This window comes from Hypanus sabinus, chromosome 7, assembly GCF_030144855.1.
Source record: "Hypanus sabinus isolate sHypSab1 chromosome 7, sHypSab1.hap1, whole genome shotgun sequence".
Taxonomy (NCBI): domain Eukaryota; kingdom Metazoa; phylum Chordata; class Chondrichthyes; order Myliobatiformes; family Dasyatidae; genus Hypanus; species Hypanus sabinus.
This window is the reverse complement of record NC_082712.1, coordinates 130381673-130395062: the sequence shown is the minus strand read 5'-3', so window position 1 is coordinate 130395062 and position 13390 is coordinate 130381673. Positions and strand designations below refer to the sequence as shown.

At 38.8% G+C, this 13390-nt stretch overlaps 1 protein-coding gene across 8 annotated transcripts in view; it reads right to left on the bottom strand.

The window, feature by feature from the left end:
• Positions 1-13390, bottom strand: part of LOC132397195 (uncharacterized) — a 57140-nt gene that overhangs the window by 18846 nt on the left and 24904 nt on the right. For 6 of the 8 annotated variants that reach the window (XR_009513298.1, XM_059975622.1, XM_059975623.1 and 3 more), the window contains 11 exons: positions 12979-13041; positions 12633-12700; positions 12451-12541; positions 10876-10983; positions 8724-8827; positions 7108-7271; positions 4160-4256; positions 2125-2233; positions 1745-1937; positions 380-495; positions 187-266 (listed from right to left, as the gene is read on the bottom strand). Coding sequence is in view for 7 of the 8 variants with exons in the window: in XM_059975622.1 (XP_059831605.1) it covers positions 187-266; positions 380-495; positions 1745-1937; positions 2125-2233; positions 4160-4256; positions 7108-7271; positions 8724-8827; positions 10876-10983; positions 12451-12541; positions 12633-12700; positions 12979-13041 (1193 nt within the window). In the remaining variant the exon portion in view is untranslated. The remainder of the gene's footprint in view (positions 1-186; positions 267-379; positions 496-1744; positions 1938-2124; positions 2234-4159; positions 4257-7107; positions 7272-8723; positions 8828-10875; positions 10984-12450; positions 12542-12632; positions 12701-12978; positions 13042-13390) is intronic. The other 2 variants (XM_059975624.1, XM_059975625.1) reach the window with 2 other exon arrangements.

Below are 13390 nucleotides of genomic sequence, written 5' to 3'. Positions count from 1 at the left end.
ATTCAGTCCCCGATCTTATGGTGAAAAGTTGGTATTTTAAAACATTATTGAATTTAATTTCCATGTTCAAATGTCTTGGTTCAAATACACTTAGCTAATAAGTAAGATGCTAATTACTGTAGTAAATGTCAATCTTTTCATTGATGTAAAATTTATGTCTCCTTTTGTAATCAGCCATTTACTCACTGGTGCATTTCCTGTTGCTGGGAAAGCTGGAGATTGTGTTCCTCTATCAATAGTTGCACTTGTTCATCAGGAACAAACCCCTAAAAAAAAAGGGAAAATGCTACTGATTAATTCAATACAGTCTAAAGTCATACACAACAGAGAAAACTCTTTAGCCCATAATGTCTCTTGCACGTCCATACTTCACACTTACAGGTTTTACCATGGAAGAGGAAGCCCATGACATGGCAGAAGTACAGCTTTCTCTTAGCTCCGGTTTCCTGAGGCATTTCTCCAGCTCATCCTGGCTGGTTTCCTTCAGATCTATCCCTGTGGGGTGGGGAAATCACACGAGTACAAATCTGTAAAAAGCTTGCTTTTGAGCTTAGGTTTCTTCAAGCTTAGAAACCCTCCCTCAGATTCCCTCCCTCCTTTGGGGAAATACACAGTCTATATTTCTGATTATATGACTAAACACCAGAAGTTGTCATAAAATGTATGGAGGCAAACCATGAGCTCTGCAAAACCTCAGAAACATCTCCACAATTAATGAACAACACAGAAGCTACACTATGATTTACAACAATTTTATACAGGTGAAATTGACACTAAGACCATGACCCAAGAAAAAGTTATAATTTAATTTGGTATTAACTCTCCTTTTCCATCTCTTGAAGATACTGGCTCCTTGGTAGGTCTAATTCCTTTGTATTGAACACCATAAAGGATCAAAATATATTTGTAGATGTTAACACACTTTTAAACTGGGAAGATGATCAAAGTTGAGATCAGTCCCATCCTATATTTTCCAACTAGAAGTGCAAGGGAGGTGAACTTAGGTGATTACTGCTATCCTTCTTAACCTAAGCAAACTATAGTTCACCTATCAGTGTATCAAGGCAAGACCAGGAAACTGAGCATTAGTGATTGAAGCTGGAATAATTGTGGCTTTGTGGCTCAGTACTATACCATGCAGTTCATTTATAAAGAAAGCCATTAGAAATGTTGAATTATTTATTTTTAAAGAAATCATCTGGATTTACCCAATTCTTTTATGACTTAAATGTTCTTTTATATTTCACTGCCTGTGACAGACTGGAAGCCTGGTTGTTGTGTTCATTCAAAACCATTCTACATTAAAGGGATTTGAGAATAGTGCTGAGAAACAGCACTGAGGTAGAAGATCAACTATGATGCTGATGAGTAACGGGTACGTTGTATAGCATACGGCTAATCTTTTTTCTTATGATATTATCTAATGTTACGATAGCCTGTAGTTCTGCCAAGGACAGAGGAGTTCAAAGGATTTCTTCCCAAAGCCTCTTTCTGATTCTAAGTGATTTATACATTTCACAATTAAGAGAGCACCAGGTTCCAAACTTCATAATCAGACCTCAATATTTCAATGTTAAGGAAGCCCCAACTGTTGATGAAATCTACAGGTTAAAAGTGGTGAGCGTAAACATATTACAATCACAGAAAGTGATACTTACCTGTCATTTTTCAAACCACCAGATCAATTAAAGTCTGGGCTCTTGTTTTTATCTTATTTCTGTATACTTTCCTTAACCAGTTTTACCTGTGGCATCCAATATAACTTCTTCTAGACTCCAAGCCTCAGTGGACTGGTCTTTCCACATTGATTCCACCAGCTCCTCGACACAAAGGCTGAGACATAAGGCTGCAACGGTTCTTGGTGGTGATCGTGCAGACCCAGGAGTGAAAAGCTGAATTTCTGTGTCGCTGACAAGTTTCTGTTGCATTAACATATCCTATGGCAAAATCAGAATAGGACAATCAGGTCTCCACTTGCATATCATTACATTTTACATTATGTATTTACAAAATTAAGTTTTGGTTAGAGAGTTGGAGATGCAAGAGAATGGAATGTGCGGTGGCCAATGATTGTATTAATAAGTAAATTATATTTAAAATAAACAATAGTTTACAAATGCCTACCTGTGGCAATTTGAACTCCCCTTCAGCAATCACTCCCTTCTGATCATGAAAAAGCAGCACCTCCACTACAGCAGAACCCTTCACCATTTCAAACTTTGCCCCTTGACCACTAAGAGGCAAAATAAAAATTATAGTCCCAGGCATAAAAGAAAAAGTGACTTAAATCTACATCAATTCTATCAATTAACCATCATATGAGGGCTCATTTCCTTTATGGATTTTCAGTTTTCTTTTCCTATCTGACCACAAACTAAGCAAAGATTTTTCTTCAAGCAAAAGGGGCTAAAATGTACAAAGTCATAAAGATTGAAAAGACTGTGACGAACTAGCAATAAAGTACCAATCTTAGATTTTCAAATGTTCATAAACTGAAGTACTTGTTCATAAACAAGTTCTTCTTTTAAGCAGAATTAGAAAGAATAATGCTCCATTTCCAGAGCCAAGTCCTTTGGGATTTCCTGCTGAACAAACTGCACATGTAACATTGTTGAATTTCAGAAGCCAATTCTTTCATTCTGCCTGAAATAGGTGGTGGAGGTTACAGGAAAAGGATCAGCAGTTAAGAGTTGGTGAACTGGGAAAGGTCTTCATTGTGTTTTGGGTGAGGTTGTAATAAAGGACATTAACAGGATGCTTTTTGGGGTGGAGGTAGAATGGGAATACACGGGAGGTGGCATTTGGTTGTTTTTTAGGAAGGGAGACATTGGGGAATTGAGACATCAGCAGTGTAGTGGAGGATTGAGTGAGAAATCTGGCACATTTAGTTGCTGGGAGAGTGGGAGATCAACAGCAGCAAAGCCTCAGTGAAGGTGCTATATGGGGAGAAGGGCAGAACATTCGGTTTAGGGGATCTTAAATGGGACTTGGGCTAGAGATGTGGGATTGTTGGGGCAGACAAGTACAGTATGGGATGGGAAGAGTCCAAGAATTACATCTCTTTCATGCCTCTCAGATTACTTCTTTGCAAACGAGAACACACAGTTTCAGCTGTACCCAGTGGCAGGGGTCCTAGAACAATGTGATCTAAGTTCACCTGCGATATTCCAAGAGCAGCATTACACAAGAGAATGGATTCATCTTGTATGCCTTTGATATGGAAACTTGGTCAAGATGGTACCGAGCTCTGGTCTCCATCGAGGTCATGGCTTAGACATGGTTGTTTTTTCAGGTTCGTAAGGATGGACACGGGGACAGAGATGGGAGTTAGGGTCAGGTTAGGGTTTAGGGATAGTTCATGCCTCCCCAGGTTAGTGAGTTATCAGTGACTCTGGCAAGGAGGCATGAGGGCTAATGACCCTTAGGTACACAGGTTGACAACGACCAGAGTTCGAGACCTAGCATTCAGGATCCTGTCGTCCATGTGTCCAAAGTTCAAGGTCTGGTGTTTAGGGTGAGTTCATCGGTGAGTCCTGGGGTCAATGTTGAAGATTGAAACAAAAGGCCTTTCAGAAGTCCAGATCTAAGTCTGGAGGTATACTGTAGGTCAAGAAGTTAAGGCCCAGTGGCTAGAGCACCTAAGTCTGCGAATCTCTGCATGTCCACTGGGGAAGTCGAAGGCCTGAAGTGTGTGAATCTGTGAGTCCACAGGAGGCTGGAGGCCAAAGATGCTGGCCTTGGGGTTAGATGACAATGTATGTGCATGGGGGGAATGGGCAGGGAAAAGAAGCAGTGCTTGTTTTGCTTCTTGTATTCTGTGTTGTGTTGCCGAGCATGGTGAGTATGTGATGCTGGTACCAGAATGTGCAGTGATACTTCCAGGCTGCCATACCACATCCTTGGGTATGTTGGTTAATGCAAATGACACATTTCAGATGATGTGTTTCAACGCTCATGTGACAAATAAATCTGAATCTGAATGGAAAGTGTGCCAGTGTTACTCCAGGTAGAACAATTTTCCATCAGATTAAAAAATAGTGCTGGATTTCCAATTTCAACATTCCACTTTCAGGCTTCAAAAGGAGGCTATCAATCACCTGTGGAAGTAAGGCTCATGGACTTAATTTAGAAGACAACGAGGAAGGAACACATCACGTACCTGTTCAACACATGCTCCACTACTGTGTTTGCAAAATCACTGTTTGGCGCTTCTGAAGCTTTTAAAATTCCAGACACAGACACAGTAACAGGCAAATCTGTAAAGAGAAAACTACATTAAATATGTCTTGAATCCACCTATTCACATTTTATTACTAGCTCCATAGGGGATATTTTATTACCAATGCAGTATTTCACTCCATTTAAGTTTAGCTTACAACTTTACACAAACAAAAGAGGTTGACAATGAAATATTGTGCAGCTTACTGCATTCAGCAATCTCAACAAAGATTCATGCAAAGTATAGATCATTTCACAATGCTCCAAAGTGCTGTCCAAAGCCAGATTACAGAAGCATTAATTGAGTCCTAGAGTTAGACAGCACAGAAACAGACCCTTCATCCAACTCATCCATGACAACTCAGATATTGATCCAAACCAGTCTCATTTGCCTAAAAGATTCATTAACCTGCAGTCATAGAAAAATACAGGATCTTCAGCTCACTAATCTGTGGCAACCATCAGCCACACAATTACACTAATTCTTCATTAATCCCACCTTTTACACCACCACACTCCCATATTACACACAATCAGATCAACAGTGTACATCACACGTTAAATGAATTCATTATGGTAAAGCTAAAAAAACAAGAATTCTATGTCAACCAACTTCATTCCTAATTCCCATTTACTTCCACAATGCAGCGATGAGGTTAAACTAAAGAAATAATATGAAAAATGCCTAGAAACATTATCCTCATATTATGAAGTTGGTTCTGGCATTGATTGAAGTACAAAATTGATTCACAAATATAATACCAGAATTGAAAGGTTAAAGCTGTCACAAAAAAGACAAAGTTGGTCAATGGTTGGAGAAAGCTGTGTCTAATTGCTTGTTTTCTTATTTTCTATCCTGCATTCCACCTATCTAAATGGTGTTTGCTCACAAGCCATAAAACTATAAGATATAGGAGCAGAATTAGGCCATCGAGACTGCTCTGCTATTTCAGCATGGCTGATCCAATTTTCCTCTCAGCCCCAATCTCCTGGTTTCTCTTCATATCTCTTCATGCTCTGACCAATCAAGAATTTGTCAACCTCAGCCTTAAATATAGATAATGACTTGGCCTACACAGATGTCTGCAGCAAAGGATTCCACAGATTCACCACTCTCTGGCTAAAGAAATTTTTCCTCATCTCCATTCTAAAAGGACACTCCTCTTTTGTTAGACTCTGGTCTTTGATTCTCCCACTATAGGAAACACCCTCTCCATCAAGGCCTTCACCATTCAATAGGTTTCAATGAGGTCACCCCTCATTCTTCTGAATTCTAGTGAATACAGGCCCAGGGCCATCAAACTCTGTTATGATAAGCCATTCAATCCTGAAATCATTTTCATGAATTTCCTTTGAACCTGCCCCCCTCCCAGTTTCAGCATATCCTTTCTAAGATGAGTGAGCCAAACCTATTCCCAATACTCCTTGAGGCTTCACTTGTGCTTTATTAAGTTTCAATATTACATCCTTGCTTTTGTATTCTAGACCTCTTGAATGAATGCTAACATTTTAATTTGCTTTCCTTGTCAGACTCAACCTGGAAATTAACGTTTAGTGGATCCTACACAAGGACTCCCAAGTCCCTTTGTGCCTTGGTTTTTTGTATTTTCTCTCCATTTAGAAAATACTCAACCTTTTCATTTCTTCTACCTAAGTGCATGACCAAACACTTCCCAACACTATATTCCATCTGCCATTTCATTGTCCATTCTTCTAAGTCCTTTTGTAGCCTCTCTACTTCTTCAAAACTACCTAACCCTCCATCTATCTTCATATCCTCTGCAAACTTTGCAACAAAGCCATCAATTCCATCACTCAAATCATTGACATATAATGTAAAAAGCATCGGTCCCAACCCAGACCCCTGTGGAACACCACTGGTTACTGGCAGCCAACCAGAAGAGTCTCCTTTTATTCCCACTCTTTGCTTCCTGCCAATCAGCCACTGCTCTATCCTTGCTAGAATCTTCCTTGTAATACCACAGGCCCATAGCTTGTTAAGCAGCCTCATATGTGGCAGCTTGTCAAAGGCCTTCTGAAAATCCAAATATAAAACATCAACCAATTCTCCTTTGTCTGTCCTGTTTGTTATTTCTTCATAGAATGCCAACAGATTTATCAGACAAGATTTTCCCTTGAGGAAACCATGTTGACTATAGCCTATTTTATCATGTGCCTTCAAGTAACCTGAGATCTCATCCTTAATAATTGATTCCAACATCTTCCCAACCATTGAGGTCAGACTAACTGATCTATAGTTTCCTTTCTTCTGCCTCTCTCCCTTCTAGAAGAGTGGAGTGACATTTACTATTTTCCAGTCTTCCAGAACTGTTCCAGAATCTAGTGATTCTTGAAAGATAATTACTAATGCCTCTACAATCTCTTCAGTCACCTCTTTCAGAACTCTGGGGTGTACACCATCTGGTCCAGATGACTTAGCTGCCTTCAAACCTTTCAGTTTCCCAAAGAACTTCTCCCTAGTAAAGGTAACTTCACACATTTCAAGCCCCCTGACACTTAGAAATTTCACCATACAGCTGGTGTCTTCCACAGTGAAGATTGATACAAAATAATTATTCAGTTCATCTGCCATTTCCTTGTCTATTACTACCTGTCGAGTGACATTTTCTAGTGATCCAATATCCAGTAAAGACATGTTTTTTTATTTCCCCTAGCTATTGCATGGGACATTTCAGCTTATAATCAATCTGTACTCAAGGTATTAATTTTCTACCTTTGCATATTTCAGAATTACACAAATTACTAAACCATCAAGGAAATGCTGATACACTTAGGCATAAATTATTTTACAATAGCTGAGAAGTTATTTTCAAGAAAATGTTTAGTTATATATTGCTAACATAAACATTACTTGACTCTTCATCCTACCATTTTGGCTTTCATTTATTTTGACTTGTTTTGGTGCTTTGTGATTCTGTCTTGCTTGGTCCTGAACAAGCTGAATCTTCTGACGTTCCCGTTGATATGTTAGTAAGCAAGACAGTCCTTGCTCAAAGCAGCCATAAAACTTGGTCGCAGACAAGCAGGCAAATCTGAATGAAAATAAATTGAAGGTTGACAAAAGGAAATGCTGGCCTTCACCAGCGGTTAATAATGTTCACGATTGAAGTCCACTAAAATAAAGAATGCTGGGGATGGAACAAGAAACTCTGGAAACCATATGGAACATATTAAGAAAGCATTTTCATTGCAAAGCTTCACTATAGCATATACAAAAGGATCCGAATTCAAAGATATGCACATCCAATTCATGGTAGCCCTTGTTGTCTGTTATTAATTCAATTACTGGAAAATCAGAAGCAAAAATGACATAAAAACTCCAGTTTAGAATTCCTGTGGAATCAATCACACACCAGAATGGTGCTACAAAGTATTTAACTTTACATAATGGACCTAGAATTTGGTAATTTAACAGAACTTACTATTAACTTTGAAATGAGAAAATACCCAAACTCAATGACTGTTAGATTTAAAACTGTGTTTAATATCTGTGGTTAATATAACAGTATATAGCTGGACAACTTTAGGTAACAACTTTTAGCGTTTCCAGCAAAGTTCTAGAGCAGAAACATAAGAACCAGGTACTGTGGTAGGTAAATATATTTTGAATGTACAACGTCTTGTGTATGTGACTCAAAATGGCTTCTTTGGATTGTTAAGAGTAGGAATGCTTCTTTGTCTGATAAGTGTTTCTCTCGCAGTTGTTTAGCTTTAGACTTGCTGATATGGGGATTGTATTCATTTGTTAACCAATGGGGAATGTTATTTTGTCTTGTGAGTCTGGGAACTTGGGGAGGTGGGTTTCGCGGGTTTTCGAGAGAGTTGGGAGGAAGACGCCGAGGAAGGTGGACGTGTGCTACACTGCTTGGTTGACCACTGGGGGTGGTCCCGGGTGCGAAGACGTGGAGGTCGGAGGCAAGCAACGAGGGGTCAAATGGTTCGATGGTTGAGCTCCAACGATGTGCACTAAACTGACTGAACTTTGATAAGTTGGCGCCTTTTGCTTTTTCTTTTCTTTCATATATATTGTATTGCCTAGTACTCTTTTAGTTTTAGTAAACTCTTTAAAGTGTATTTCATAACGGTATCTGGTGTGAATTTGATACTGTGTGTGGGCGCGAGGCATAAACTTGATTCTCACAGCACCTGCGTGTACAGGAGGTGGGATTGGTGTGTGGCTGGATCTCCTTTTCCCCTAGACATATACCAGCCTGTTGGTTAAGTGTTACACATAGCTTTGTAGCTTTCCTGTATATTAAAAGTTTTAGGCTTATTCTGTGTAAGTTTATTTCTTGGCAATTTTGAAGGATAATGACACTTTCTGTATAATTATTGTCTCTTTAATTAGCAGGTTAAGGAATCTATGTTCTAAAGCAAAGGCAAAAATAAACACAAGTAACACTATGGGAGTATCCCTTTATGGGTAGAAGTTAAATTTATGTATATATACTCTCGCTAATTGCTCCTCCTATACATTCTCTTACCTGGTGTGAAGAGGATCACCTGTCCATGTACCCTGCTCTTCTGTCTGCTGTTCTGTCTGTGTTTCACCATCGATGGTGTCCTTCTTTAAAACAGCACCTCCACCCTACCAAGGAAAATGCAGAGAAAGGAACAGGTTAGAAAAGCAAAAAGAAAACCCATGCAGAAATGAATGAAAATATTTGTGTCAAGATCAGCACAGTAATGTAACATCTGAGTTCTTGTTTTGAAATTAGTGCAGGAATAGTGCATAAACTATGTGAAATAATCTTGATTTGTTTTGATGAAGGACAATGGTAGGCTAAGAATTTAGAGTATAATCCAAATATGAAGGGTCACTGCTGATTTTTACTGATCAGAGGAAGTTCTTGAACATACTTGTTCTGTCCACATAACATTGAATGTTGATATAAAGTTCCTCCCTACAACTCCTGGTTCCAAATTACTGTACCCTGTAAAAAAATTATTTCTACAATGTAAGTGATTGTCCTTACCTACTGAAAGTTGACAAGGGTATTTACAAACCAGAAGACAATACGTATACTGCATGTATTCCAGTACAAGATGATAATTGCAAAAAGACTTTTTAAAAGACTTTTTACCCTTCTTTCCATATTGGAGCATCTAAACTTGATTAGAACACTTTGACAGTCATCTAAAGTGAAAACAGCTAATTCAGTAAAAGTCAAGATCTCTAGGCTTGTAAAAGTTAGTATATTTAATTATTGGCTTTGGCTCAATCATCTCTAATTTCCTCCATATCTAAATTAATAATTCAATTCAGTATCATGGAAGTATTGCAGTGATTAACATTTGGACATTTAGATAAGACATTAAAGTATGATTTCACTGTTCTCTCTGATGTACAGGTCTAAAAGGATTAGGGACTACTGCAGTCAAAATATCTACCTCTTCATCAACACAACTACAACAGATTAACTGCTCATTTATCTTCCGGTTTTAAATGGCGCTACTAAAGATATGAGACAGCTTACTGGTAGTTCAAAGGCAAAGGAAATTGATTAAAACATTATTAATAACACTTTTTTTGAAGTAAGTTGTGGTAAACTATCATCACAAATAATGAAGAGGCAAGCGAAGACAAAGCAAATTCATGAGATGTGCCCTGCAGGTGCACTGCAAAGTCAATGCACTTGGGGGTTGGAGCCGAGCTGTTTGGAGTAGACAATTTGGACAGGAGACGATGGGATAGAGAGTCCCGATGCCTGTCCAGCCTACCCAGATGCGATGGCATGGAGGAGAGAAGAAGGGATGGAGGTTCCGATGATTGTCCAGCTTACCCAGGTGAGACGGCGGATCGTTCTAAGCACCAAGCCAATTTGGAGAGGTTGAGTATGGCTTCTTCGGCAGTGAAATCCAGTCTGAAGCGAATCGCCAGGAAGCATGTTCTAGCCCTGGAGCAATTCGCCACAGTGAGGCCCAGGTCCTAATCAGAGGTACAATACACTGTTTGGACAATCTAAATGTTGGCCTAGATAGACTGAAAGGCAGGATGTCGGCGAGGTTGGATCCCTCTGGGCACCGAACTGATTTGAAGAGGCCGAGAACAGCTTCTCCAGCAGCGAAATCTAGGCCCAGAGCAATTCGCCATGGCGGGACCGGGTCCTAGTGCAAGGTTTGGACAATTTAAACGTGAGCCCAGATAGTCCGGGGGCTCCTCTCTCTGCGACACTAAGACTATGAGATGGCCTCTGGCTGCCATGCTTCGTATTTGCAAACTCTGCGTTGATTTGCCCTGCTAATGTGATTACTGAATACCAATGCTTTGGGCCTACTCCAGGGATTTGGGTCTAAGGAATCAATTTGGTTTGGAATGTTGCTGTTGCTGGCTTCTATTATTTGCATTATTTGATTTGTGTTTTTCTTCTCTTTTTCTGTGAGCACTGGAAGTTGGTCTTATCTTTTTAATTGGTTTCTTTTGGGTTCCTTGCTTTGTGAATAAATGCAATTTGAAACTTAGAATCTCATGGTCTCTTGGATCTTGTCAATTGCTGAAGTGAATACCCTTCAAAAATACTTTGTGGACTGTGAGACAATTTGGACATCCTGTGTTATATAACAGAATGGTATAAATAAAAGTTTTATCCTCTGTGCTCAGGAAAATGCAAGAATTAAACTTTGAGAAAGACTTACTCTCTCTCCCTGTGCCTCGACCTGCTCCAAATCACTGTCTTCTTCCTCATTGCTTTCCTCTGTATCAGCCTCTTGATGCTCTTTGATAACCAGTCTCTTTAAGGATTCCTTCACAGAGCAGTGATAGCATTCTACTTATTCATCACATGAGATATACAGCACAGAAATAGGCCATACAGCCTAACTTTAATCATAACTGCTGCATTCTGGCTCCATTTGAGTGAGCTTCTTCCCATCTTTCCTCATTAAATCAATCAGTGTCATCTCTATTCCCTTCTCCATCATAAACCTCCTCTTGGACTTATCCATGGTCACACCACTGTGGCAGTGAGTTCCATGCTTCAGTGGTCGCCCTCAGTTTTCTATTCTCAAATGTTCATCTTTTCCAAATGAGTATATGTCACATTTCTGGCATCACCTTTACAAATCTGTCATCTCTATTGCCTCAACATCTTTCCATAATAAGGCTACAGAATGTTGGAGACAGCACTCCAAGTGGAATCTAATGAAGGGTTGATACAGTTGAGCATAAGTTCCCTACATCTTTTTAGAAATAAACAGCATCCTGTTTATTTTATAGCCTTGCTAACCTAAGGTGCAACTTTTAATGGTTGTTATATTTGTTCCAGAGATTCCTTTGTTCCTCAATGACCTTGTGCCTTCCAACTAAATAAGTAACATTTTGATCATCCTACCAAAAAGCATTCCATTGTATTTATTGATATTATACCACTCCTGTCAATTAATTGCAATTCTGCAAATATATCTTGCATTTTGTTGCAATTCACTTCTAGTGATAACTCTAAACTTAATTTTATTTCACCTCCAAATTTAGAACTATGCTCATTATTTCAGTGTTTAAATTGTTAATGTAAGTTATAAAGCCTAATAGTCCCGTAACTGTTAACTGACCCACTTCTTTTCGTTGTGAATTGCTATACTACTTCTTTCTGATTTCTGTCTTCAAGCCAGCTTTCAATCCATGATGCAATTTATCTCCTAACTTCAAGCTTTCTGACTTTACTTATTGTGTAGTATCTTATTGAAAGCATTTTGTAAATCTAACTCAATTACATCCACTGTCAACACTCTCTGGTATCTCTAAAAAAAAATCAATTAAGTTGGTTTAAAAAGATACTCCCTTTTAAACTTCTATTCTCTTTCAGCATCATCTTTAATTACCCAGGTACGACCTTCCATTAGCTATCTGCCAGTTTTCCAACTCTAATCTTTAACTGTAAAATTATCAATTATACATAATGAACGTTCCCTGATAATGAAACAACAAATGACTTAATGCTTCCATTATCTCCCCATAGTTTCCAATTGTATCTTGTTTTCTCTCATTTCCAAATCTGATGAAGAATTTTCAATCTGAAATGTCAATTCTGGGGTTTGTTTTCCACAGATGCCCCAGAGAGTGTTTCCAGCATTTTCTGCTTTTGTTTTAGATTTCTAGCACCTGCAGTTTTTTTTGATTTTCATTAAGATGTCAATTACTAGCCTTGAGCAAGCAGATGATGAATAAGTAAATATTACTAACCTTTCATCTTTGATAAAAACAATACCACTTACTGCCTCTTTTAATACACGCTGCTTGGGGTCAATCTGTCCATCGCTCATCTCTGGATAAATAGGACTCCCCATAAAAGTCTGTGACTCTGAGCTGTAACAGAAGCAAGTTTGATCTGCAAATCCCAACTACAATTGATCTGGAATCATCAGAGAATGGATATGGTACTCAGGCTCTCACCCACCTCAGCTCACCCTTCCTTTTCAGATATTCTAGTCGAAATTTCCACCGTCTCCCATGGGTCTTAGCTGTCTGCCGAGTGAAGATAGAGTACCAAAAGTTTAAAACTAAAGTTTTCTCATTGATATAGTGCACAATGACCCTCGATGTTTACTTGAGTGTTCATAACATAATTCTCTGGAGTGTCTGGGTGCTTTAGTATTATCATTAGCACATTGGAATACTGCAAACATAACTGAATGGCAATATTATCGAATGCATGGCTATATAATGCATCTAAATTTCATCCCTGGATTATGCTGTGGACTTGCATTATTTGCATGCACTCATCAGTACTCAAAATTACATACCATTAGCTTTGTAAATAACTTCTCCCAATTCAAGATTTGTCGTTCCCGAGCAAGCCACTTGGCCTAAAAAAAAGGAGAAATTTGTAAGATGAAAGGCATCAATTAAAACACAAAATGCTGGAAATGCTCAACAGCACTAACAGGGCTGGTGGAAAGAGAAAAGGGTTGATGATCTTTCATTGATCTGAATAGTGAACCCTGATTTTTCGATCCACTGATGTTGCCTCACATGCTGAGTACTTACAGCATTTCATGATTTCTGGTTTCTGGCACCTGCAGTATAATTTCTCTGGATCAATAGATAGCATATCTTTGAAGAATAATGTTTTTAAAAATTTGAATTCAGAGCCTTTTTGCCACTTCTAAATGAAAGATCTTGTCCACATAATAGGTAATTAAAGATCTGTTTTTA